Source organism: Heliconius melpomene, chromosome 8, assembly GCF_056956725.1.
Source record: "Heliconius melpomene rosina isolate 202511_hmr_F chromosome 8, ASM5695672v1, whole genome shotgun sequence".
In the NCBI taxonomy this organism is placed as follows: domain Eukaryota; kingdom Metazoa; phylum Arthropoda; class Insecta; order Lepidoptera; family Nymphalidae; genus Heliconius; species Heliconius melpomene.
The window spans coordinates 4966364-4990241 of record NC_140396.1 but is presented as its reverse complement, the minus strand read 5'-3'; the positions used below and the strand labels follow the sequence as shown (position 1 = coordinate 4990241).

The following is a 23878-nucleotide window of genomic DNA, read 5'->3' as shown; positions in this document are numbered from 1 at the left end:
GTATTAGGCGATTATACTGTTATACTTCTCAAAGATTTGTGATATATTAATAACTAGCGACCCTCTTGCGGCTTCGCCCGCTTTAACTACTGGATTATTCATGTAATGTATGTTTGCAAAGCACTTAAGATAATGTGAAAATTAATTAAACCCTAATGCAACCCGCATTTTCGTAGTTTCAATAAGGATTTTCCAATTGTTTTACACAGCAAGGATTTTTTAGTAGGTACCGTAATTTTAAATCTGTGCTACTAATCTTTTCAAGTACTTATTAAAATATATTTAAATGACTATTTTTAGATAGTTAAATGACTATTTTTAAACGGAAGAAATTAGAAACAAAAACCTACCTACTAATAAGTTATTAGTAATAACTACTACAAAAAATATGAAACCAAATATATCGCGCTGAAATAATACATTCAACTCGAATTATACAATACGTGCAAACGATGAAAGTGAAACATTCTGTCCCTGATGAAAAGCAAGCACTATGTGGCTGCCTGTGAGGAAAATTAAAGAGAATGCATCGGCCAGGAATCAAACCCGGGCCGCCCGCGTGGCAGGCGAGCATTCTACCACTGAACCACCGATGCGTGTGAGGCAGGCGACGCGGCGGACGCATGGCGAGTGGCGAGCCGTTTCGCAGCAAAGATTTTTTGATATTGTAACAACTTCTAAAGTATTTATTAAAATGAAAAACAGTTAAAGACAGTTTTGATCTATATTAAATGGCCAACGTAACTAATATACTTATTTATATGTTGAGAGTAAGGGATAAGTGAAACTTGGGTAACATACAGCTGATGTGTCAACGGCGGGATGTGTCAACAATTAAATGCGTTTTTCTGTAAAACTATTCGCAATTTCGAAAAAGTGTAAAAAGCAAATTTTATCTTCATTTAACGTAGAAAATTAATAAAGTATTTTAAAGGATAAGGATTAATACCATTATGGAAAAATATGGCTCACAATAAAAAATATATTGAAATTGCGACCCGCTCGCGGAAAAAATACTTAAACGAAAGATGTAATCAACTATGTATGCGCGCGAAATACATTATAATTATTGGATAACTCCAAAATACGTGCAATCACTTCTAAATTTACTTTGCCAGGCGCAGAATTGAAGCATCTCTCGGCCATCTCCGTAGTAGCTCAGAACGACATCAGAGCGTTGGTCCGACCGTGGTCCCAGGCGAAAACCTGTTTTAGAGCAGACACATGGATGGGGAGGGGATTGGAATTGAACACTCGGTTTCTTGAGGAAGGCCTAGATTAAACGACCAAGATGACTGCTCATGAGTCGGATTTGGAGGAGGATAGAAAGTTCCTCGGAAGAAGACGTCTGACCTCGGGCGGCCGGGTATGCGGAGTGCTGCTCCTTAGGTGCAGGTGACCCGATACACCGGCGCAACGGAATACGTTGGACGCGAGGCGACCAATGTGTACCTCTAGGGTTTCTATTTTTAGGTTGCGGTGAGTGGCGCGTGGTGTTCACGTAGTATGGTGCCTGCGTCACTCGCCGGAGGCTGAGGTTCCGTACGACCTACAGGATTCCTCGTTGAGTAATACTCGCTAGGGCATTGTGATGTCATCAATGTATAGTGCGTAGAGAGCAGGTGACAAAATTCTGACTGGGACAACGGCAGCCATCGGGTCGCTGCTAGCACTCTCAACTCTCACGCAACATGTCCTGTCACTTACAAAGCAGAGCGGCAAAGACATGCGCGACGTGCTGGGGGGTGCCCGCTCTGAGCACTTTATGAAGTAAGCCCGGGTGCCAGACGCGGTAGAATACGCGTGCTACGTCAAGGAAGACTGCTATTGCCCACTCATACTCTCTCTCGGTTGATCACTGTTGCGTAGTTTACCCAGAGTGGTATACCCACTCGCCAAACTGCTCGCTTTGTGGGTGGATGTGTGACTGAAGAAGTGAGAGGAGTAACTTCTCGAACAACTTGGCGACCGTACTAAGAAGGATTATAGATCGATATCCCTCAGCTGCATAATGAGCAGGCCTTCCTTCCATGCCCGGGGGAAAGAAGCCAGGCGGGTGCGGCGGATCCACTATTATAAGCAAAATGTTGCGGGGCACGACGGACGCGTGGTGGGCGGCGAACCGTTAATCAGCAAGGATTTTTTAGTACTGTAATTTTAAATCTGTGCTACTAATCTTTTCAAGTACTTATTATTATATATTTAAATGACTATTTCTAGATATTTAAACGACTATTTTTAAACGGAAGAAATTATAAGCAAAAACCTACCTACTAATAACTAATACAAAAAATATGAAACCAATATCGCGCTGAAATAATACATTTAACTGAAGTTATTCAATATGTGAAACGCATCTAAATTTTCTTTGCTATAGAGGCAGGCGGGTTTTTTTTTCGAGCTTGTTTTCGAGGCACTACGTGGCTGCCTGTGAGGAAAATTAAATAGAATGCATCGGCCGGGAATCGAACCCGGGCCGCCCGCGTGGCAGGCGAGCATTCTACCACTGAACCACCGATGACTGCTCATCACGCGCTTGTGTATAAATAAGCAAAACGTCGCGAGGCGCGTTTCGCAGCAAGGATGTTTTAGTATTTTAACAACTTCTAAAGTACTTATTAAAATGAAAAAACAGTAAAAGACAGTTCATCTACATTAAATGGCCAACGTAACTAACATACTTATTTATATGCTGATAGTAAGGGATAAGTAAAACTTGAGTCGGCACAGCTGATGAGTCAACGGCGTGATGTGTCAACAATTAAATGCGTTTTTCTCTAAAACTATTCGCAATTTCGAAATAGTGTAAAAGCAAATTTTATCTTCGTTTAACGTAGAAAATTAATAAAGTATTTTAAAGGATAAGGATTAGTACCATTATGGAAAAATATCCCTCACAATAAAAAATATATTGAAATTACTATTTTTAGACAGAAATATGATCACTACACGCTATCCTTAAAAGATAAAAATATGCTCTCGCGGACTTTTTTGTAGATCTTATTAAGAGGAACAATACTCCAGTACATTATTTTCATGTAGTATTTACCATTAAAGCAGCGCATGCGCGAAAGTGTCTCAACGGGTAGGACTTTATACATATTTATCGTATTTATGTTAATTTACATAAGAAAGTACAAATAATAAACTATATATAAACCTTCTACGAAAAATACTCGACCTAATGGTGAAAACCGCATAAAAATCCATTGGGTGGTTTAGAAGAAGAAGAGTTAGAAACAACAGACAGACACGAAAAGCGACTTTGTTTTATAAGATATAGGATAGTTAAGTAAATATTTAGATAACTTATTCGGTTAAAATTAGAATAGAAATTGTTTTTTTGATTTGATTGTTTGTTTGTATTGTAAGTGACGTGAAAAATAACTCTGAAACTAAAATTTAAGAATTATAAAATTACGTTAACTCCCACTTCTATTTACTCTAGTTCGTTTATTTGTAATTTTTTCATTATCAGCTTTAATATTAGATTTGTTATACCAAAAACACAAAGTTTTTCACATTTTTTGTACAAAACGGAAAATCTTTTAATACTAAAAGGAAGTTTGAGAAGCGAAAATACTCGCAAAATGTTCGTACAAATATGTAATCACCTGTTTGGTACTATTAAGAATTACGTAGGATTATACGAAATATGTTTTACGAGGAACGCGTTCGTAGAAGCAAAATAATAAAACTTAAGAAACAAATATAACTATAAATTATTATGATTTTCAAGAATTATCAAATTGTGAAAGGTTCAACCCCTCATTGATGGGTGAGTGAAAAACCAGTCCAAAAATATATCATCATCGTCATCAACAGCCATCGATTGTCCACTGCTGGACATAGGCCTTCCCCAATTCTCGCCACCACACTCGATCTTCAGCTCTTCGGATCCATCCGCCTCCCGCCAATCTCTTTAGGTCTTTTAAAAATATATATATAAAATCATAATTATTTCGGTAAAGAATTTAGCACTTTTAATCTGTGTTGTGTTGAATCTCAGAACAATTAATGTTTTTAAAAAATAAAATGTATATTATTTAAAGAAGATTTTACTGTTCAGTTACTTCAGTTTTTTTAAAAATTAATATTTATTAATATGAATTCTTACCCAGTTAAATTATATTTTAAGTGAGTAAAAACTACAAGATGTAGGTTCGATTTGCACTCGAGACAATAAAAAAATATATACTTACATTTCCTCGCTGAGGAAAATAGGCAAAAACAAAGGCCGAGAGTTCCGCCACTTAATACGCCAGAATTTCGAAAGTGAGGAACGGAAATATCTTAATGTAAACAGAGTATCTTACCACTAGGTTCCCAGGTTCCCTCTGCCTACCCTGCTATGTGCGGTAAAATATATATATTTTAATATCTTATAGGTACGCAAGCAGACTAAAAGTCATGCCGAAATATAGTTTCCAATAAGCCACCCTTTGTATAGTAATCCGTCGGTGTTCAGAACTCATCCGGTGACCGGCTTGCGGCTCTAACCGGCTTTGTAAAAGCACGCCTAATACCCACATTGTCAGCAATTGAGACACCGTTGTCCCGACATGTCTAAGAATTCCCTTTTCTTTTCACAAGTATAAGAAAATTTATTTCTTTCTATATAAATGTCACCTACTTAATTGCTAACGGTATTCTTAAGTTATTTGTTTTTATTTAATTTGGTCTGGAAAACTAATTTTATAATGAGTTTTGTTCTTTTTTGCAATTGCAAGAAATACAATTAAATTACAAAGTTGCAAAATACAATTACATTACAAAATCAGTATAATAATTGCAAAACGTTGCAATAGAAATTAATAAAAAAAAAAAATAAAAACTAATAGTGATAAAAAATTGTTGTTCGGTGGTTGATAACAAAAAAGTATGATAGTAAAAAACGGTCAAGTGCAAGTCAGATCCGCCGACCGAGAGTTCCGTAGCCATTTCAGGGTTGAAGATTAACGGAAAGTACAACTTACAAACGTGGACAAACTTAAGTTTGCGAGCGTATGCACTTATTTTATATAAAATTAGTTATTATTTTTTTCAATGAAATATCTATAAATTTTCAGTTTTCTATTTTAGTTACGTGGCGAATTTCATACACAAAAATATAGCAAAAACTATGCATAAATAGTCGTATCTTTGATTGCGTTGACTTAGAGGCTCTATGTCCTATGTTTTAAGAGACCGTAAACCTAAGTATTGGATATTAATTTCAGCTTGATATCCCTACGTAATCTCGATATAAACGGTCTTGACAGGCGGACAACAAAGTAATCTTATAAGAGTTTCATTGTTTAATTTTTCAGGTATGGAACCCTAAAACATATATGTAACTATTGTCAATACAACAATAGATATATAAAAATCATTCTGCAAATAAAGACGTATGCAAAAACATATTTATACATACTCGTATAAGCATAAATATATATTTATATATTTTACTGGCTATCTGTGTAATTCGGTATTCTATACAAATACCTCCTCATAGTATTTTTTTATCAGCTTCACGCTGTATCCCGCACCCAGCAGGATAGACGAAGAGGACCTAGACTTAGTAATATATTTTTTTTATACTTTGTCTAAGTACTCAATGAAAGGTAATAAATAGGGCTTCTACCAAGGCGACGTAGTGGCATGAGCGAGCGATCCTGGACAACGCATTTTCCAGCGGGAAAAGAAAGTTGCAGAAAGAATATAATTTTATTCTATCAGTTTCCATTCGTCAAAAAAACAATGTGTATAAAAGTATTTTTACATTTTCCAAAAAAAATTATAATTCTAGACTTATTTTATCCCTTATGGCTTATTTCATATTCTATAATAGATAGTCGTCCCAGAGAGCCTAGGCGGTGCGAGGCGGCCGATTTCCATGGAATTTTTCCATTACCCCGACAAATTGCACCCCGACTCCCATAATGTGCCCCGTCGTACGCTTATTATTTATTTCCTTCACAAGTTTGTTGTACAAAACGTTTTATATTTCATAGAGATTGAAAATATTTTATAATTAAGCTGTTTATTAAGATAGAAAAATTCATGAATCTCATAAACTATTTGCATTTTTTTTCACTTACTAAGTATAGTATAGTAGTATATGTGCTTAGATAAAAAAATTCGATACTGGAGTGTATACGACTTCATTTAGCAAGCATGAAGAAAAAGTAATGAAAGAACCTGAAAATTACTACGAGGCTATATGATAATTGCTAAAATTATAATATAAAAATAATTATAGGAAAGCAGTCGTGGCACAAGCGTACGTGAGTGTGACTGTAAAGATAACAGGTTGTAGGGTCGATTCCCACTCAAAGAAATGAAATATAGCGCATGCCCAAAGAATATGGTGAAAAATGGGGAACGAAGCATCTTAACACTAGGTTCCCTCTGCCTACATTACAGTGAACGGGATAAAGCGTGAAGCAAAAAAAAAAAATATACCTCTAGCAATTTTAACAAATCTAAAAGACAATCTAAATCTTATCTTAAAGCTAACTAAATTAAATTAACTTATTTACTACTCTTGTAAAACAACAATTCCTATTTTACTTGTACATATGGATATATCTAAACAATTTTAACGAGCCTTGAAGTTCTGAAGAACTGAAATCATCACACCAATTTTGCAAATGAACTGAAGTGTGATCTATTTCGTTTGGACAGTCTCCAGAGCCCGGGCTCTCCCGTCGCGGTCACCTGTCCTCGGACAAAGGAGACCGCACGGCCGTGGTTTCCGCATAAACTTTTGCATTAACACGCTCGACTATTATAATTTTAATGACTCTATAGATCTTATTTGTTTTATCTTATTGTTAGAGCATTTATTTATTTTCTATATTTTATGTTGTTTTTATTTTATTCTAGTTCGCAAGCTTTTTAACTTGTATTGTTGTTATTTATTGAAATTAAAATTTTTGTTTATTTAAATAGATTTCCGAGCACTTGAATTTCTCCAATAAAAAGCTATTATCGTATCGAAAAGCAGTTTTCATGAGAAGATTCAGCAAGAAACTTTGTTTCTCTTTTTATTGGAAAGAAAAATTTTTACTGCTTCATGCATTATCCCGCCTAGCAGGGCAGAAAGAGTGAACCTAGTGTTATAACACTCCATTCTCCAGTTTCAGTCAAGTCACTGCACAATCATTGCCACGTTTTGTATTACCAGAACATAAAAATGAACATAATTAATTTGTCCGAGTGGGAATAGAACCCACAACTACCCTACTTACAGATTACAATTTTATAAATGATTTTACATTAGCCTCATTTCCACAGTTGCAGTTACTTCTCTAACAAATCAAATTTCCATTTTCATCATATCACTCTATCACCTGCCATCATGAAACAGACTTTATGGAAACATCTCATAACGAATTTCAACTCTATCCAATTATTTTAAGGTTCATTTTTATATCTTCCATTTCTGTGTATGAACATTCGATTATACACGTGAATGGTCAAGTATTTATCAATTAACAGAAAATTTAATACAGCAGCATCCTGACGTTCACAGGAGGGACATTCCAGGTTGATAACAGTTAATCAAAATGGAATTTAACCTTACACTTAATGGGAAAGCTATTAAAACAGAATGCTTATATATATAACTAACATAGAATTTTAGCAGTTGGTTATGATTAGAATTATAAGAAACATAACAAATTAAAGATTTAAAATTCGTAGAGCAGAGGAGAGTTAGTGTTAAGACACTGAGTTCTCTATTTTCGGTTAAATTAGGCATATAACACGTGAAATTGATTTTATTCAGATTCCTAGACCTATATAAGGTCTAAATTTTGAACTTTAAATTTCCCGTATTTTAATAGGTTCTATTAATAAGGAATTTTATGAAAAAATCTTTTATATATACATTTATATAGAAATTCTTCAATGAATGGGCGGTGATTTATAGGACCCTCAAAGTTCATACAGCTAATCTACGAGGGTTGAACGACGTAAATAAAAATATGACAGAAAAATTGAGATGAGGCATACAATATTTTAAATTTATTTGAAATTTATAATGTTATTTTATTATTTTAATTATTTCTAAATTAAAATATTAATAATTATTATTAAAACCACAAAGTTTACAAGACAATTATTGATATATACATACATACATAATTATGGATCATCGATCAATTATCCCTGCATTTTAACAATTAACGTTAGAAAATAGTAAAATTATGAAGTTATCAAATATTTAAGAAAATTCAATAACAAAAAAAATATCTTTTTATCACACATTTTTCATATACTATAGAATTTAGGGCGGACTCTATAAAAATGCTTTTTCATGGTCAATTTAGAATATAATACAGTTGTCGGCGTCGAGTGCCCCTCGCCAATTTAATTTGCGCCTGGGTGGCCCGACGGTCATCCGATGCAAACCCTGATTCGTTTTATATTCTTTACGGAATTTAAATATACATTTTAGTAAAGATTTAAAACTTATACGTCATATATAAAGTTAATAAAATATGTTTCAATATTATTATACGTTGTAGCTAAGTATTGTATTTAGCAATAATAATAAAGTTTTCACCTGTAGCACCTCTGGTGTTGCACGGGGTCGTGGGCGGCGGTGATCATCATCAGGTGACCCGAACGCTCGTTTGCCTTGTCCTTTTACCATAAAAAAAAAAAAACCTATATTAAGAACACAACGCATTTACTTGGTTTATTATAAAACTACTTCCTCCTCATACTTTTGCTATTATTTTTTCTTAGTTCGTATAAATGGTAAAAAGTAATTTATATACATATCACTAACTCTGGCTAGGTAATATGGTTTTGGCGAACCGCGGGCGGGCCGCTAGTATCTCATATAACTTCAAGACGTCTCGTCGACCATACTGTATATATAACTGTAACTGCTGTAAGTGCTTATGAATAGAACTAAAGTATGAATAACCTAAATAAACTAAACTATGAATAGAATAAGTAATTAGAAATCTTAGTCATGATCTTCGGTAGTATAGTGGTAAGTATCCCCGCCTGTCACGCGGGAGACCGGGGTTCGATTCCCCGCCGGAGAGTTTCTTTTATTATGTTAAACTTTTGTTTTTTTTTTATTTTTTTTATCCTTTTACGTAGTAGATGTTGATGTGAAGAACAAAAATTCCACTTCTTTTAGTACAATTTTTTTTTTATAAGATTTAGCTTATGTATATGGTTGCGTTACTTTCCAACGTCCATACCTCGTTGAACACACCGGTTCTCGTAAAGTTAGCAGTTAATAGTTTAAGTAAAGCTGAAAAAATAATAATAAGTGAAGTATAATCCTCCTCCTCCTCCTCCTCCTCCTAAAAGTTATTCTGATAAAAGCAAATTATATAAACCAAGCTCGTTTCGAGTATTATCAATTATCTTGCGTAAACTGAGACTGTAGTAACATATTAATGTTTATATATTATATAATATTATTTATACAATAATAATATTATTAAAATATTAGTATTTAATGATTCTAGAATGAATGTTTATCGATTGACGATTTATGGCTTATGTGTTTTAGTGAGTTTTGTAAACACATTGGAAATAAATAAGGTGGGTATTTTTTTATTTCATAAAATTTCATATAATTAATTTGTTTTTATCTTGTATGTTTTTTTTTTATTTGTAGCTTTATATTTAAAAAGAACCAGTCGTGGCGGAGGGCACAAAGTATTTGAATTGTAATGTTTCTTTTTCTTTTTTGAGTTTAATGTTACAGCAGATATTAATAGCAGATATTTTAGTTATTGTATTGGAAGAGCGGGGTCTACTAATACAGGCCTTACTTGCTTAAAAGGAGATCTCTGTAACAATTATTTTTGTGTAAAATCTGTTGAACAAATAAAGTATTTTTATTTATTTAATTTATTTATTTAATCGCGTCTGGTTCTTTATTAAGTACATATTTATTTAATAAACAGATGAAAAAGTTCAGAGTATTATAACTAAAAAAAAATCCGACTTCAACACAAACTAATGTAATGTTTGTGTGTGTATTAATGTAATGTTAATGTTTTTATTTGTTAGGCTCTAACATAATCTCGGCTTCTTCTTCACCAACAGACATACATTTTGATAGCAATATGATATCACGTCTTTTTCATTATCAAATTTTGAAAATATCAAATTTTGAGAAACGTCAAATAAAGATGTGTAGAATTACGTTTTTGTACAAAAATTAAGCTTACAAAATCATTTTAGATGATACAGTAGTAAATGCTTCTTAAATTAATTGTTGATTTATTTATCTATATATTTTTTTCTTTTTCAAAATCTTTATTATTTTATTAGGTCATTATAATTGTAAAGGTGCGATATCTTTTTTATGATTGTGTTTTTTTTCTACAGATACAAAACAAAACTCCTAGAGTGTGCATAATAGGTGCAGGGATCGCAGGTCTCACTTCAGCTAGATACTTAAAAGATGAAGGCATCAGCTTCGTAGTTTTAGAATATACCAGATATGTAGGAGGCACATGGCGCTATGAACCGAAAGTTGGGGTTGATGAAAATGGTATGCCTGTGCATACCAGCATGTATAAGCATTTGAGGTGGGCCTTATGTATTATGTATATTTGCGTAAATTAGTGTTCTCTATTTTCTCTATTTTTTAATAAAAATACAATTTAATCAAGCTGTATATTTTAGAACGAATCATCCAAAGTCTATAATGGAACTAAGGGATTTTCCAATACCTGATAGTATGCCAATTTTTCCGAACTGGAAAATCTACTATAATTATATTAAGAATTATGTGGAGCACTTTGATTTGGAACGGCATATAAAGGTAATAAAATTTCTGTTTTTGACATACTCGTATATTTATGACACTCCGTTCCCATTAAGACACTTCCATTCCCCATTTTCCGCCGAATTCTGAAGGTATATTGTGGCCATCTTGGTGCAATAGGGCAGTGTGTGACTGTAAGAGTGATTATTTTAGGTTCGAACCCAACTCACAGAATAAATTATATTAATTACACTGCTCTGCCAAGACAAATCATGGCGAAGCTGTCGCCTTTCGACACGTCTCGATTTCATGCGAATAGTAGAGAAGGAAGTGTCTTGCACTAACTTCTCTTTACCTACCCAGCTATGAAACTTTTGTTTTTTTTATACATAAAACCTACCTCTTACACTTTTTGTCGTCTATTTATTTTTAGTTCTTACATATGGTTAACTTAGTGTCAAGAAAGGACAAAGTATGGATAGTAAAATATCAAAATGTTATGACTGGTGAAGAATATGAAGAAGAGTTTGATTTTGTCATAGTCAGTAGTGGACATTATAGTAAGCCAAAAATACCAAATATACCAAAAGAAAAAATATTTAATGGTAAGACTATTATTTTCCTGTATAAATTTCAGAAGATACAACGCTCCTAACAATAAATGTATGTTAAATGTATCTTTTTTATAATAATTTATAGTTAAAAATGTAAAATTGATTACCTAATTTAATAAAAGTATATTCTGAACTAAATACGATAAAAATTGCCCTAGTGACCTGTACTTTGGTAAGCAGAGGCAATGTAATCACATGTCTCCATATACTTTTATCTATTTTATATTTCACTAGTAGCTGCCCGCAACTTCGCTTGCGTGAACGTTGTGATTGAAAGCGGCAGTAAAAGACAATCTTCTCGTAGTATCAAAACACTCCATTCTTCATTTTCCACCAAAATTCAATAACTGTGTTACGGGACAGAAAATAATAATAAGTAGAAACAATTGAAAATACGTAATTATTTCTCTGAATGGACATCAATTTACGACCATCGCCATACTGTCAATCAGTGTTCTATTATGCCAGCCTAAAGTTTAAAAATATTTGTTTGTCAATTAAAATTGCTAAAGCGATATTTCATGATATCTTATTAAGCTGAATAGTTATTAGCTAGTCAGCTTTCTGCCGAATTCTGAGGGCATTGCTATTAGACATATTAGCTAGTATTCATCATAATAACTATTATATTTTACAATCAGTAAAAAATTTTTTTTTTTTGGCCAATTTACAACAAATGAATGAATTTTTAGGTTCAATCTCACACAGCCACGACTACAGAGAACCAGATGGCTACAAAGATCGTAGAGTTCTAATAATTGGTGCTGGCCCGTCCGGAATGGACATAGCTCTCGACGTGGCAAACGTGTCTAAAACTCTAGTCCATAGTCACCATTCGCAACTTAATCTTAAGAAACCGTTTCCTGATGGCTACAAAAAGAAACCAGATGTTAAAGAATATACTGAAAACGGTGTCATATTTCAAGATGGTAGCTACGAGGATATTGATGATGTTATATATTGTACAGGTAATTGTTTAATATAAAAACTGATTCTAAATCTCTTCTTAATCTTAATTTTAAAAGGATATAGGGAAACGAGGATAACTTCATTATAAAAAAATGTAGATTCAAGTCATAACTGTAATATACATTTTGCATTTTTAATAGTTACAAATGAAGACAGATTTTTTTTTCACTCTAGCAAAATATTTTTTATAAATAATTGATTTTTATTTCAGGGTATGAATATCATTATCCATTTTTGGACAAAAATTGTAATTTAACTATTAATAGTAGGAGTGTGACTCCCTTACACAAATATATGGTTAATATCCATCATCCTAGCATGGTCTTGATGGGTCTTATCGTGAAAGCTTGTTTAGTTGTGTCTGCTGATGCCCAGGTGAGATGATTACAGTTTTATTTTATTTTTCTATATAGTACAACAAGAAAACCAATCTTTTATATTTAATTTGCATGTAATTTTTTCGGTGTGCTTAAATAAAGTACGTTGTTGGGTTCCTCCACTCAAAGAAATGGGCGGAAATTGGAGAATAGAGTGACTGACTGAAGATTCGGTAAACTTTATAATAGTAATAGTATATACAAACTTAAAGCAATCCTAAACTACATCACTCCAAAATTCTAAATAACATATACCCAATGTATGCTTTAGAAACACCTCTTATTTCCAAATACATATTTTTTGTAATAAACATTGACTTAGCAAAGCGATAGTAATTGTAACTCTTAACGCCATCTAGGGAGTAAATATAGAAGTTTCTGAATGTTCTTCTTTCCTACAAAACATGCATCGTCTATGCCAAGTGATTCTTTTCGCATTTGCAGATGGTGCAAAATATAATATAATAAAAATATAAATATAATAAATTGGGTGAGTTTTTTATTTCTTTTTATTTTTGTAGTCGCGGTATGCTACGGCCCTGATAAAAGGTAATTTCACTCTGCCGTCTAAAAAACAAATGTTAGAAGATTGGCAGAAACGCGTAGAAACTATCAAATCGAAGGGACAACCGCTTTCCGACATTCATTTGTTAGGTGATATGGAAGTGAGTATCATATACAGAGTGTTTTTGTCATCACCACTTTAAATGAAACGACAGTTTTGAGTACAATATAAAAGCCTGTGTGTGCCCTAAAATTGAATTAACAATTAAAACAAAAGAGGTTTTGCCAAAAATGAAAAAGTTAAGGCTTATATATGTTAATAAAAATAAATAAATAAAATATAAGATTCTTATAAAGATGTATGTTTACCGTTTTTTATCTTTAACAGGATGATTACTACGCTGAACTGACAAACGAATCTGGAATAGACAGAGTTTCTCCAGTAATGTTTAAGATACGAAAATGTGATAGTAAGGCCAAAATGGAAAATCTTTATACGTACAGAAATTACAATTACAGAGTGATAGATAATAATACGTTTATTAGAACTCTTAGTGAGATAGGCGTTACAGACAACGAAATAAATTTATAATAAAATTAATATTGAGTTTTCATTTTACAAAAAATTCATAATTTAATTAAACATTTAATGCCAAACTTAAAGCGTAGAGGCGCGAGAGGTTGTGGGCGAGGAGATGAAATAATGCTTCCAAAATTCGGCGGAAAGTGGAGAACGGAATATCTTAACATTAGGTTCTGTCTGCCTACCTTGCTGTGTACGGATTATAGCGTAAAGCTTATTTATTTCATTTTTTAAGGTATATAAGTACATATCTTCGGCGTCAATGTAGAACCTTGTAAATGCATAAATAAGTTTTTTACAGTATACAACAAAAAGTGGCTTAGAAGCGACATTAATACTTTAAAAATGCCATTTTATCAACCCAGCTTGCTAATTTACCATAGCACCTCTTGATACAGGAATAAATACAGTAATCAATATCACGAAAAAAATGCAAAATTGCAATTACAAGGTCCTACACTTACGCCGACGATATGTGGATTTACCATTTGTATTAGGTATAATCGTAAATAATCGTCCGCTTTATTCAAGATGATTTCATTCAAATGTGTGGTTTTCCAAAGAAATGAATAGATGGACTAGCCCAACGCTATGATAAGAGTATGAATGTAAAGCTCTATCACATTTATTTAAGAAAATTTTAAGCTATAAATAATTTTACATTTGTGCAAATATTAATAATAAAGTAAATAAAATTTTCCATTTAACACACATTTTTCATAAAGTCTGGTTTTAAGGCGACTCTATAAAAATAATTTAATAATTAACTCTATAAAGTTATTAACACAATACTAAAACAGAAAGAAACGATTTCAAAATTTTTGTTTGTCTGTCTGTCATTTTGTTTGTCCAGATTAATCTCTGGAACAGCTGAACTAAACTTTATAGGACTGTAAAATAGAGAAGTTTATGAAGCAAGATAATATAGCTGTTTTTTGCCCTGGAATTCCCGCAGGAATGTCTGGACTCCACGACATCGAGACGAAGAAAGTTCATCTTTAATACAAGTATTACGTAATAATGTTCATATTGAATATCTTCTAAATGTATTTTACTGAAATTAACGAAAATTCAAACGCGACAGGCGATTTACAACATTGATTGATGAGAACAAATGATTTTTAAGTATAATTAATTACTCTGATTTTTATCATTCACAAATGATGATTTCTATAACTGCTTTATCTATTTGAATATGCTAAATAGGTAATAAAAAGTTAATTTTAAAACATATTTTAAATTGGTAGAGCTGTCCTTTTTTTGCAGAAAAACCCTACTAAGGTTACTACTGAATGATATGCGATGCAAATTGTATGAGACCTATGTTTCTGGATACTACCTTATTACAGCCCATCGCTTCATCATACTCAAGTTGGTAGAGCCTTATATTATAATCATTACTGAAAGTAAATTCTCATAGTAACGCATCTATCAAACAAAATTACATTTTAATAATAATTCTTTAATTGCTACCTGCAATTAATTAAGTAGGGTTATTTTAAGTTACAGAAAAAATAAATTAATTAATAATAACCGAAGTGTAATCGCCCTTAAAAATCATTCCGATAGAGACCAGCTATAAAATATTGACTCAACCTCAAGGAGTATTATCAGTTATTGAGCGTGAACTGGGACTGCTGTTACGTCTTAATGTATAGATAAATTATATAATATTATTTCTTCGTATTTAATTCATCTATAATGAATATTTATCAGTACGCGTTTTATGCATTGTGTATTTTAGTACGTTTTGGAGTTACATTGGAATTAAAAAAGGTGAGTATTTTGTTTATTATTTATTTTTTACAATTAATATATGTATATGCAAGGTTAGCGTAATTGTTAAGATACTAGAACAAGGGAATGAAGTGCGATTATATCTGAAAAGGCGTATCTGGAATGACGTATTGGTGCCGGTAACAGAGTTACTACAACTTTTCGCTTAACCTTTAACTATGGACGTGATTTTTTTATAACACACATATGGACGTCGGGTCTGTCAGACCAGTGTATTTATTGGTCATATTCCGTCTGTTTTTTAAAGGAAGAAGACAATTTTATGTTTTAGTTTACATGAATAGCCTCTAATCAAACAAAATCAATATAAATAAAATCGCTTTTTATTAAACTTTGCGCATCACAACGATTTAAGTAACTTAAAGTCACAATTTCAGTCTTTGGCCACGTGGGATGACTCTTAAGAAAATAATACTATAAAAAAAAGACAGATAATAAAATAAATATTTTTTTAACAAAATATAAAGTCTAACAATTACAAAAAAAAAAAGAAATTACATCTCATGGTATAAAATAAAAATTTTGACAACACCTCAAGATAAGGTATTATTGAACATCGATACACAATGGCTTTCAACATTGTTGGCTAACAGGACGATTGCAGTCAACATAAGTATGTGTTGTCTTTCTATATATCTTATGGGGGCAAAGTATACATGTTTTTCAAGAACCCAAAACTATTTTTTTAGCTTCATGTTCAATAAATGATAGATCAGATCGCGAAACGCCAGTCAAAGTCATTCTCAGTTCTTAGAGTATTTGAGTATAGGAAACGCATCTTTTTATTTGATAAAGTGCTATTTTCTTTATAAAATGTCGTCGTCCAATTCTTTTGTTTGATGTTTATTATAAAGTACCGATATATATGTCCCTGACGTGCTTGGTCGATCATTTTTTTTCATTTTATCATAAAAACTAAAAAAATTGAATCTTTTTTAGGTAAATAATATTTATATTACTAAAATATATAACAAATAATGCAAAATAATATATGATATATAACAATAAAAACATTTGAATACAAATAATACAATTAAAATATTAAAGTATATTTTGTAATATTATAAAAATATATGGAGTTTTGAAATCATTATGTATGGGAAAAATGGACGTCGGGTCTGACAGACCCAGGTCCCGTTTTGAAAGTTAAATACTCACGTGTTTTGAACCCAGAGACACAACCACTGCTATCTACATTCATTTTGTCATTGATACGAAAGGTACTGAGCGACTCAGTGGCGGAGGTCACCGAGAAGTGGCCGATTTGTAGAATTCGTAGACCTAGATGGGTCTGTCAGACCCGACGTCCATACTTAAAGGTTAAATAATTAGTTTTTGTATGACTTTTTTCGTACTTCCTTTTTAGAGTACATAAATTGTTGTATTTATTAACTATGGAAAATAAATTCATATGATTTACGGTTATTTGTTGCCCAATTGTATAATAATTTAATGGGTACTAGTTAAAATTTAAAAAAACCCTATAAAACTATATATAGAATTTATACGGTTGCTGCTCGATTAATTAAATTTCAAACTCTTTAGTTTGTTTTTGTTTCCAACAAAATCACTTTTATTGGAGATGTTAGAATTCTTAAAAATTAAGAGGTAAATATCTATTGTCCGTAGTAAAAAAAATATAATATTGACCAATATTCTTTTATAATTTGACATTTAACAATTTTTTTTATTTTAGTCTTATCTTATCTTCGTATAACTGCAACTGCTATGACAATTCCTATACAGTGTAGCTTTTTACGATTTTAATTAATTTAATTTAATACTAGTGGCATTCTTTTATTACGAGTCATCAATGCCACACTTATTCTTATGGAAGCGCCCATTTAGGAATTGATTGTATTTTCGCGCAAAAATGTACGAATGTATGTAAATGTATGTAATAATTGTTTAACAAACACTTTAACATTTTTAATATATGAGACAACAAATATACAAAATTTATAATCCCGCGACTCAAAATATTACAACCTCGTCTTGGCAAAGTCTTAGCTTTAACTATTAGGTTCAAATTTTCATAAAACAACTGAAAACAACCACTTTTCATGTCTAAATTTTTCTTGCTAGTATTACGCACTACATTAATAGACGTCAATACGAATATCTATTAATATTTTAAAAAAACCTTTTTAAATTTTATTTCAAGTTCATGTGGTGTTTATAAATAAATGTATCGAATTTTGATCAGTCACCTAGATAATGTGGCAGTACGAGCCGCGAAGTCTGCGTAGAACAACATAAATATTTACATTATAAAGATAATACTATCAATGTCGCGTCGCCTTTATTTATATCGAGACAAAAAAGACCGGTTTCGTGTTAGTGCGCTATTAGCCTCTATGTTATCAAAAGTCTTTATACAATTCGCGATATTTAAAAAAGAAATATAAAATTTTGAACATTAGTGAAACTTAAGTGTTTTATTAAAATTAAAAGTGATAAAAGGAAATGGTGAGTATAAATCAGTGACAAGTTTATTATTAAATATAATTTTATGTTAAATAATTATTCTATTTAAAATGAAATACTTTATTATTACCTTTTAAAAGAACAACAATATATCTCTTATAAGTCATGATTGTCAAATGTCAATTGTGACAGTCATTGTTCAAGAGGTGCATTTATAAAGCTCGCTAGCTTACAAACTAAAATTAAAGTAGGTAAGTTTTTTAAGTTGTGTTTGTAAAATCAAAATAAGTTCGTCTATAAATAAAACATATATTTCAAAGATTATTCAGTGAAATATTTTTTGATTTTAACACATGCAATTTAATTATAACCATTAGCGATTATTAGTAATTTATTTTAATAAATCGAATATAACATGATTTCGTGGTAGCAATTAGTTTAACAAGTAACATTAAAGTAGTAAAACAAAAATATTACTTATCTGCTTTAAAAATATTAATATTAAAACCTACAAAAATAGTTATTTTAGGAATACAATTTAAAAAAAAATCCTTTAATATTTCCTTACAGGTACAAAACAAAAATCCTCGAGTATGCATAATAGGTGCAGGGATCGCAGGTCTTACTTCAGCAAGATACTTAAAAGATGAGAACATCAGCTTTGTAGTTTTAGAATATACCCGTTATGTAGGAGGCACGTGGCGCTATGAACCGAAAGTTGGGGTCGATGAAAATGGTATGCCTATACATACCAGCATGTATAAGCATTTGAGGTAAAATTAGTTAAAATTTCAGTGATTAATTAATATTTTAAATCTCTCTACCTTCCTCCCAAAATGTAAATGAACGTGTGAATACGTGTTGATTTAAAAGCTCAAGTCATTATTGATTTCGCCGTCGGGCGGAATTATGGCGCCAAGACGGATATGATATCAATAACATAACATTGCAACATAATAAATTATTATTAATAATTATTTATATTAATAATAATAATTATTATTTTTTATTATTTATATTAATAATAATTATTATTATTAATAATTATTCTTCTTGTTATTAGTGTCTTAGTGGTTCTTTTATCTTTTTCTAAGCAATCTCATTTTTTTTAAGCAATTTCACATTGACTAAAGTGTATAAATGTTTAATACATAGTTAGGACGTAGGTCTGGGGGCTCTAGGATCTTACTCTATGAAATTTTATCCGAATTCGCTCGCTTCAGCAGTTTTTGGGTGAAAGTGGAACAAACATGTAGAACATGCTATCATTTATGATACATAATTTTAATTTAAAAGTTCAAACTAGAGAAACATATAATAAGTATTGATAAGATGACAATGAATTGCATTTATTATAATTTAATATAAATAAAATGTAGAAAAACAAATAGACAGCAATATAACATATATTAAAGACAGTACATGTATTTATTTTATGTTTAGAACGATACGAGTAATTATGCGTTACATCTGTGCACATAACATAAATGTTGTTTCTAGTAAAAATACAATTTGAAAATGTTTTTTTTATTCCAGAACGAATCTTCCAAAGCCTACAATGGAACTTAAGGGTTTTCCGATACCTGACAGTATGCCAAATTTTCCGAGCTGGAAAATCTACTATAATTACATTAAGAATTATGTGAAGCACTTTGATTTGGAACGGTATATAAAGGTGAATATTTAATTTTATAATTTCATTATATATATATTGGTAACTTAATATGTATATCAAAACTTTCATAATACAAACGTACATAAAGCAGACATAACTACGTATTATATAATAATGTATGTTTCTTCTTTATATTTATTGAATATAATAATAACAAACTGAGTGAAATATATATAATTATTCGCATCTGATTTAAAATATTGGTTGCATAATAATTATTTATATAAATATTTCATAAAATAGCTATAACAATGCTTATTTTTTATATTTATCGAAAAAGTAAATGTTTAATTGTCAATTCAATATTCAATACCAGTTTCAACTTCACGCTGTATCCCAAATAAACAGAGGGAACCTAGTGTTAAGATTCTCCTTTCCCCAATTTCCGCTAAATTTTCAAAGCGTTGCGTAACATTGTGCTTTGCTTTACTACCAATATTTGTAAATAAATGAAAATATTAATAAATAATAATAAATATTCCCCCGAGTACGAATCGAACCCATAACCGTGGCGTGTACAGTCATACACTTGTGCTACTAGGCCACGACGGCCTCTACATAATTACTTCTTAACCGACTTCTGTAAGAAAAGGAGGTTATCAATGGTTATCGACTGTATTTTTAATATGTTTCGATAATACATATAATAAAATATATCATAGAATTTAGAAACAAAGGGTAACGTGAAACTAAATATAGGTATACCTAAAGCAAACAGTAGCTGTAGATATTAGCTTACCTTATCAAGACAATTCAACAATCAGCGCGATACAACTATTTATTTTACTTAAAATAATTACAGAATGTATTGTTTAAATTACTAAATGTAGCTTAAATAATATATATAAATATATATATATATAAATAATTTAAAAATTATATTAACAAGACACGCTCTAACGTGTCGGGCCAAGTCAAAAAGTTGGAATCGCGCTATGTGTATTTTTACATGAAACATTTAGAGCTATTTCTAAATCCTTCATAACGTATAAACCAATTAGTCTATATATTTAAAATCTAGCACATTTGTCAAGATCCTCTAGCAGGTAATATAATTATGTAAAAATTTCAATTATTTAACTCAAACGAGGAATTTTAGAAAGAAATTACAATTAGAGAGAAATTTATTATTATATTTTGTGTTATTTTGATTTTATTTTCTCTGGCAAGACAAATCGCGGCTTGAAGCTTTTCCACTTAACATGTAGAGTCCCGAATTCGGGTAAAAACCGGAGAATGCAGTGTATTGACACTCGGTTTCCTCTACTACCTACCCTGCTATGTGAAAGAAGAGTGAAGATTTTCTAAACTTATTTTTTGCTTCAGAATGTTTTACACATTATGTCATCTATTTATTTTTAGTTCCTACATATAGTAAACTTAGTATCAAGAAAAGACGATGTATGGATAGTAAGATATCAAAATGTTGTGACTGGGGAAGAATATGAAGAAGAATTTGATTTTGTCATAGTCAGTACTGGACATCACAGTAAGCCCAACATGCCAAATATACCAAAAGAAGAAATATTTAAAGGTAACTTAAATATTTTCGTACATAAATTTCTAAGAGTACGACCCTACTAATAAATAAAGTAAACTTTTAATAAATAGGTAGTGTTTCATGTAGGTATAATTATTTCACATCATCACGTCAAACCAGGGCCTACCCTCTGCCTACAGAGGGAACATAGGAACCTAGTGTTAAGACACTCCGTTCCCATGAAAGCACTTTCCTTTTCCACAATTCTGGAGTCATAGCGTAACTTTATTATATTCTGTAATTAATCTATAGAAAATTCCTTTGTAAATAATTTAATCCATTACACAACATTATAAATGATAAGATTAAAATTATTGCTATGCAAGTATAGATATCGAGACAAATTTGTGATAAAACTGAAATTTGCTCTGTTTACATATAATAAATCAGCTTTTAAAATTTATTTTTAATAGAGCATTGGAATATGTACTTTTATATATCAATTTACAGTTAATGAATTAATAATTTTAGGTACAATCACACACAGTCACGACTACAGAGAACCAGAAAGCTACAAAGATCGTAGAGTTCTAATAATTGGTGCCGGCCCGTCCGGCATGGATATAGCTCTCGATGTGGCAAACGTGTCTAAAACTCTAGTCCATAGTCACCACTCGCGAATTAATTTTAGAACACCCTTTCCTGATCATTATAAAAGGAAACCAGATGTTAAAGAATATACTGAAAACGGTGTCATATTTCAAGATGGCAGCTACGAGGATATTGATGATGTGATATATTGTACAGGTAATTGTTTCGTATTGAAATATAATAATACAATTTTAGTAGGAAATTATAAATAATAAATTAAATTGTACCATTGACTTTGAAAAGAGCAACTGTGGAGTTTCTTGCCGGCTCTTCTCAGCAGAACGGCCTTCCGAACCGGTGGTAGCTTATTGTTCATATGTTCATTCGACGATGATCAAAAGTGCTTATTATAATAGTCTATTTGAATAAAGAATATTTTGAATTTGAATAATTATACATGTCTCAAATACCCATGTCCCGTTACCTTTTACTCGGTGGGTCATTAATTATTGAATAATATTTTAATATTTTCTGTTATTAAGAAATAATGATATAAAAGGTAAATATTTATAATTATCTATTTCAGGGTACGAATATTACTATCCATTTTTGGATAAAAGTTGTGAGTTAACTGTTAGTCCTAGGAGTGTGACTCCCTTACACAAATATATGGTCAATATCCATCATCCTAGCATGGTAGTGATGGGTCTCCTTGTCAGAGCTTGTTTGGTTGTGTCTGCTGATGCCCAGGTAAGTTGAAGACATAACTTTTTTTATTTCACCCGCACCATTTCTAAAAAATCGATGAAAATTGTAGAGTATTCCGTTCAATGAAACGGTTATTGTAGTACAAAAAAAACACCTTTAAAATACTTATCGATTAAATTTTTTAACTCACATGTCCTACAAAACATGCATTGTATTTGCCGAGTGATACTTTGGCATTTGCGCTAACAATATTAAATTAAGTGAAATTTTTCATATTTTTTATTTTTTTAGTCGCGGTATGCTACGGCCCTGATAAAAGGTAATTTCACTCTGCCGTCTAAAGAACAAATGTTAGATGATTGGCAGAAACGTGTAGAAATTATCAAATCAAAAGGACGCCCAATTTCTGATATTCACTTCCTAGGAGAAAAGGAAGTAAGCATTATAAAAAATATATTAATTTCAAAAAATAACGAATCTATTTTAAAATTAAATGAAATATTTGTACTTTTCAAAAAAATATAGAAGTCTCTCTAGTTACTATTCTAATGAGATAAAAACGTTATGATCACCTAAAAAATAGTTTTTTTTTTAGATTTTACTAGAAAATATGATTATTAACTGTACCGTACATCTACATAATTTGTATATGAGGAAACTGGAGAACGGAGTGTCTTAACAATATATTCCCTTTGCCTGCATAAAACATACACCTATATTGTTTTTACCTTTTACAGGACGATTACTACGCTGAACTAACAAACGAGTCTGGAATAGATAGAGTTCCTCCTGTAATGTTTAAGATACGAAAGTATGACACTGAAGCCAAACTGGAGAATCTTTATACATACAGAAATTATAAATACACAGTGATAGATAATAACACATTTATTAGAACTATTGATGAGACGGCAGGCAGTAGTTGTTGTATGCAAAATGAAAATAAATAATAATTCAATAAAGTAATTCTTGATTTGTAATTTTAAAAGTGTAAGTTATAAATGTATATTATATATTAGAATTTAAGTCAAAAATGTGTTTATAGAAATTACCTGTAGTACAAATGTCACTTAACGACAAACAAAAGTATTTAAAGATCGTTCAGCGAGGCTTAAGCTGAGCTGTGCATTTGTGTGCGTATCACTAAAAATAGAGCTAGCAAAAACCTTTTCAAATTCAAATTCAAATTCAAAATATTCTTTATTCAAATAGGCAATTATTACAAAGACTTTTGAATCGTCGAATGCACATATGAACAAAAAGCTACCACCGGTTCGGAAGGCAGTTCTGCTGAGAAGAGCCGAGGCGAAAACTTGGTGTCAACAAACAACAAACTTATCTTTATTTCTCGTTCCTATCGTATGATTGTCACTATTTTTGCTATGACAATGTATATTTTGTCGGACAAAGAGAATGTTATA

The 23878-nt window shown here is 31.3% G+C and overlaps 2 protein-coding genes and 1 non-coding gene across 4 annotated transcripts; all 3 read left to right on the top strand.

Moving 5' to 3' along the window:
• The first annotated feature begins 8972 nt into the window (after positions 1–8972).
• TRNAD-GUC (transfer RNA aspartic acid (anticodon GUC)) lies at positions 8973–9044 on the top strand. The gene has a single exon. It is a non-coding gene; the product is annotated as a tRNA-Asp (tRNA).
• A 194-nt stretch (positions 9045–9238) lies between these two features.
• LOC146536807 (senecionine N-oxygenase-like) lies at positions 9239–13797 on the top strand. The gene is made up of 8 exons (XM_085189554.1): positions 9239–9555; positions 10351–10553; positions 10651–10789; positions 11166–11337; positions 12039–12314; positions 12527–12690; positions 13214–13357; positions 13585–13797. The coding sequence occupies exons 1-8, from the start codon at positions 9481–9483 to the stop codon at positions 13786–13788; spliced, it is 1377 nt and encodes a 458-aa protein (XP_085045680.1). The 5' UTR covers positions 9239–9480; the 3' UTR covers positions 13789–13797.
• A 1597-nt stretch (positions 13798–15394) lies between these two features.
• Positions 15395–23625, top strand: LOC146536806 (senecionine N-oxygenase-like). Of its 2 annotated transcripts, none has more exons than XM_085189551.1 (8): positions 15395–15555; positions 18574–18776; positions 19540–19678; positions 21041–21212; positions 21690–21965; positions 22336–22499; positions 22749–22892; positions 23195–23625. In XM_085189551.1, exons 1-8 carry the CDS (start codon positions 15481–15483, stop codon positions 23405–23407), a joined length of 1386 nt encoding a protein of 461 aa, XP_085045677.1. In that variant the 5' UTR covers positions 15395–15480; the 3' UTR covers positions 23408–23625. The 2 variants fall into 2 exon arrangements, with proteins under 2 accessions (XP_085045677.1, XP_085045678.1); XM_085189552.1 differs by lacking the exon at positions 15395–15555 and adding an exon at positions 17801–18045.
• The last annotated feature ends 253 nt before the right edge of the window (positions 23626–23878 follow it).

What these genes read in the sequence shown, in the direction of transcription:
- LOC146536806 (XM_085189551.1), top strand. Translation starts at nt 15,481, where the DNA reads ATGAATATTTATCAGTACGCGTTTTATGCATTGTGTATTTTAGTACGT. An exon ending in TTACATTGGAATTAAAAAAG is followed by an intron (nt 15,556 to 18,573) that starts GTGAGTATTTTG and finishes ATTTCCTTACAG; the next exon opens with GTACAAAACAAAAATCCTCG. An exon ending in TGATGTGATATATTGTACAG is followed by an intron (nt 21,966 to 22,335) that starts GTAATTGTTTCG and finishes TATCTATTTCAG; the next exon opens with GGTACGAATATTACTATCCA.
- LOC146536807 (XM_085189554.1), top strand. Translation starts at nt 9,481, where the DNA reads ATGAATGTTTATCGATTGACGATTTATGGCTTATGTGTTTTAGTGAGT. An exon ending in AGCATGTATAAGCATTTGAG is followed by an intron (nt 10,554 to 10,650) that starts GTGGGCCTTATG and finishes TGTATATTTTAG; the next exon opens with AACGAATCATCCAAAGTCTA. An exon ending in ATTTGGAACGGCATATAAAG is followed by an intron (nt 10,790 to 11,165) that starts GTAATAAAATTT and finishes ATTTATTTTTAG; the next exon opens with TTCTTACATATGGTTAACTT.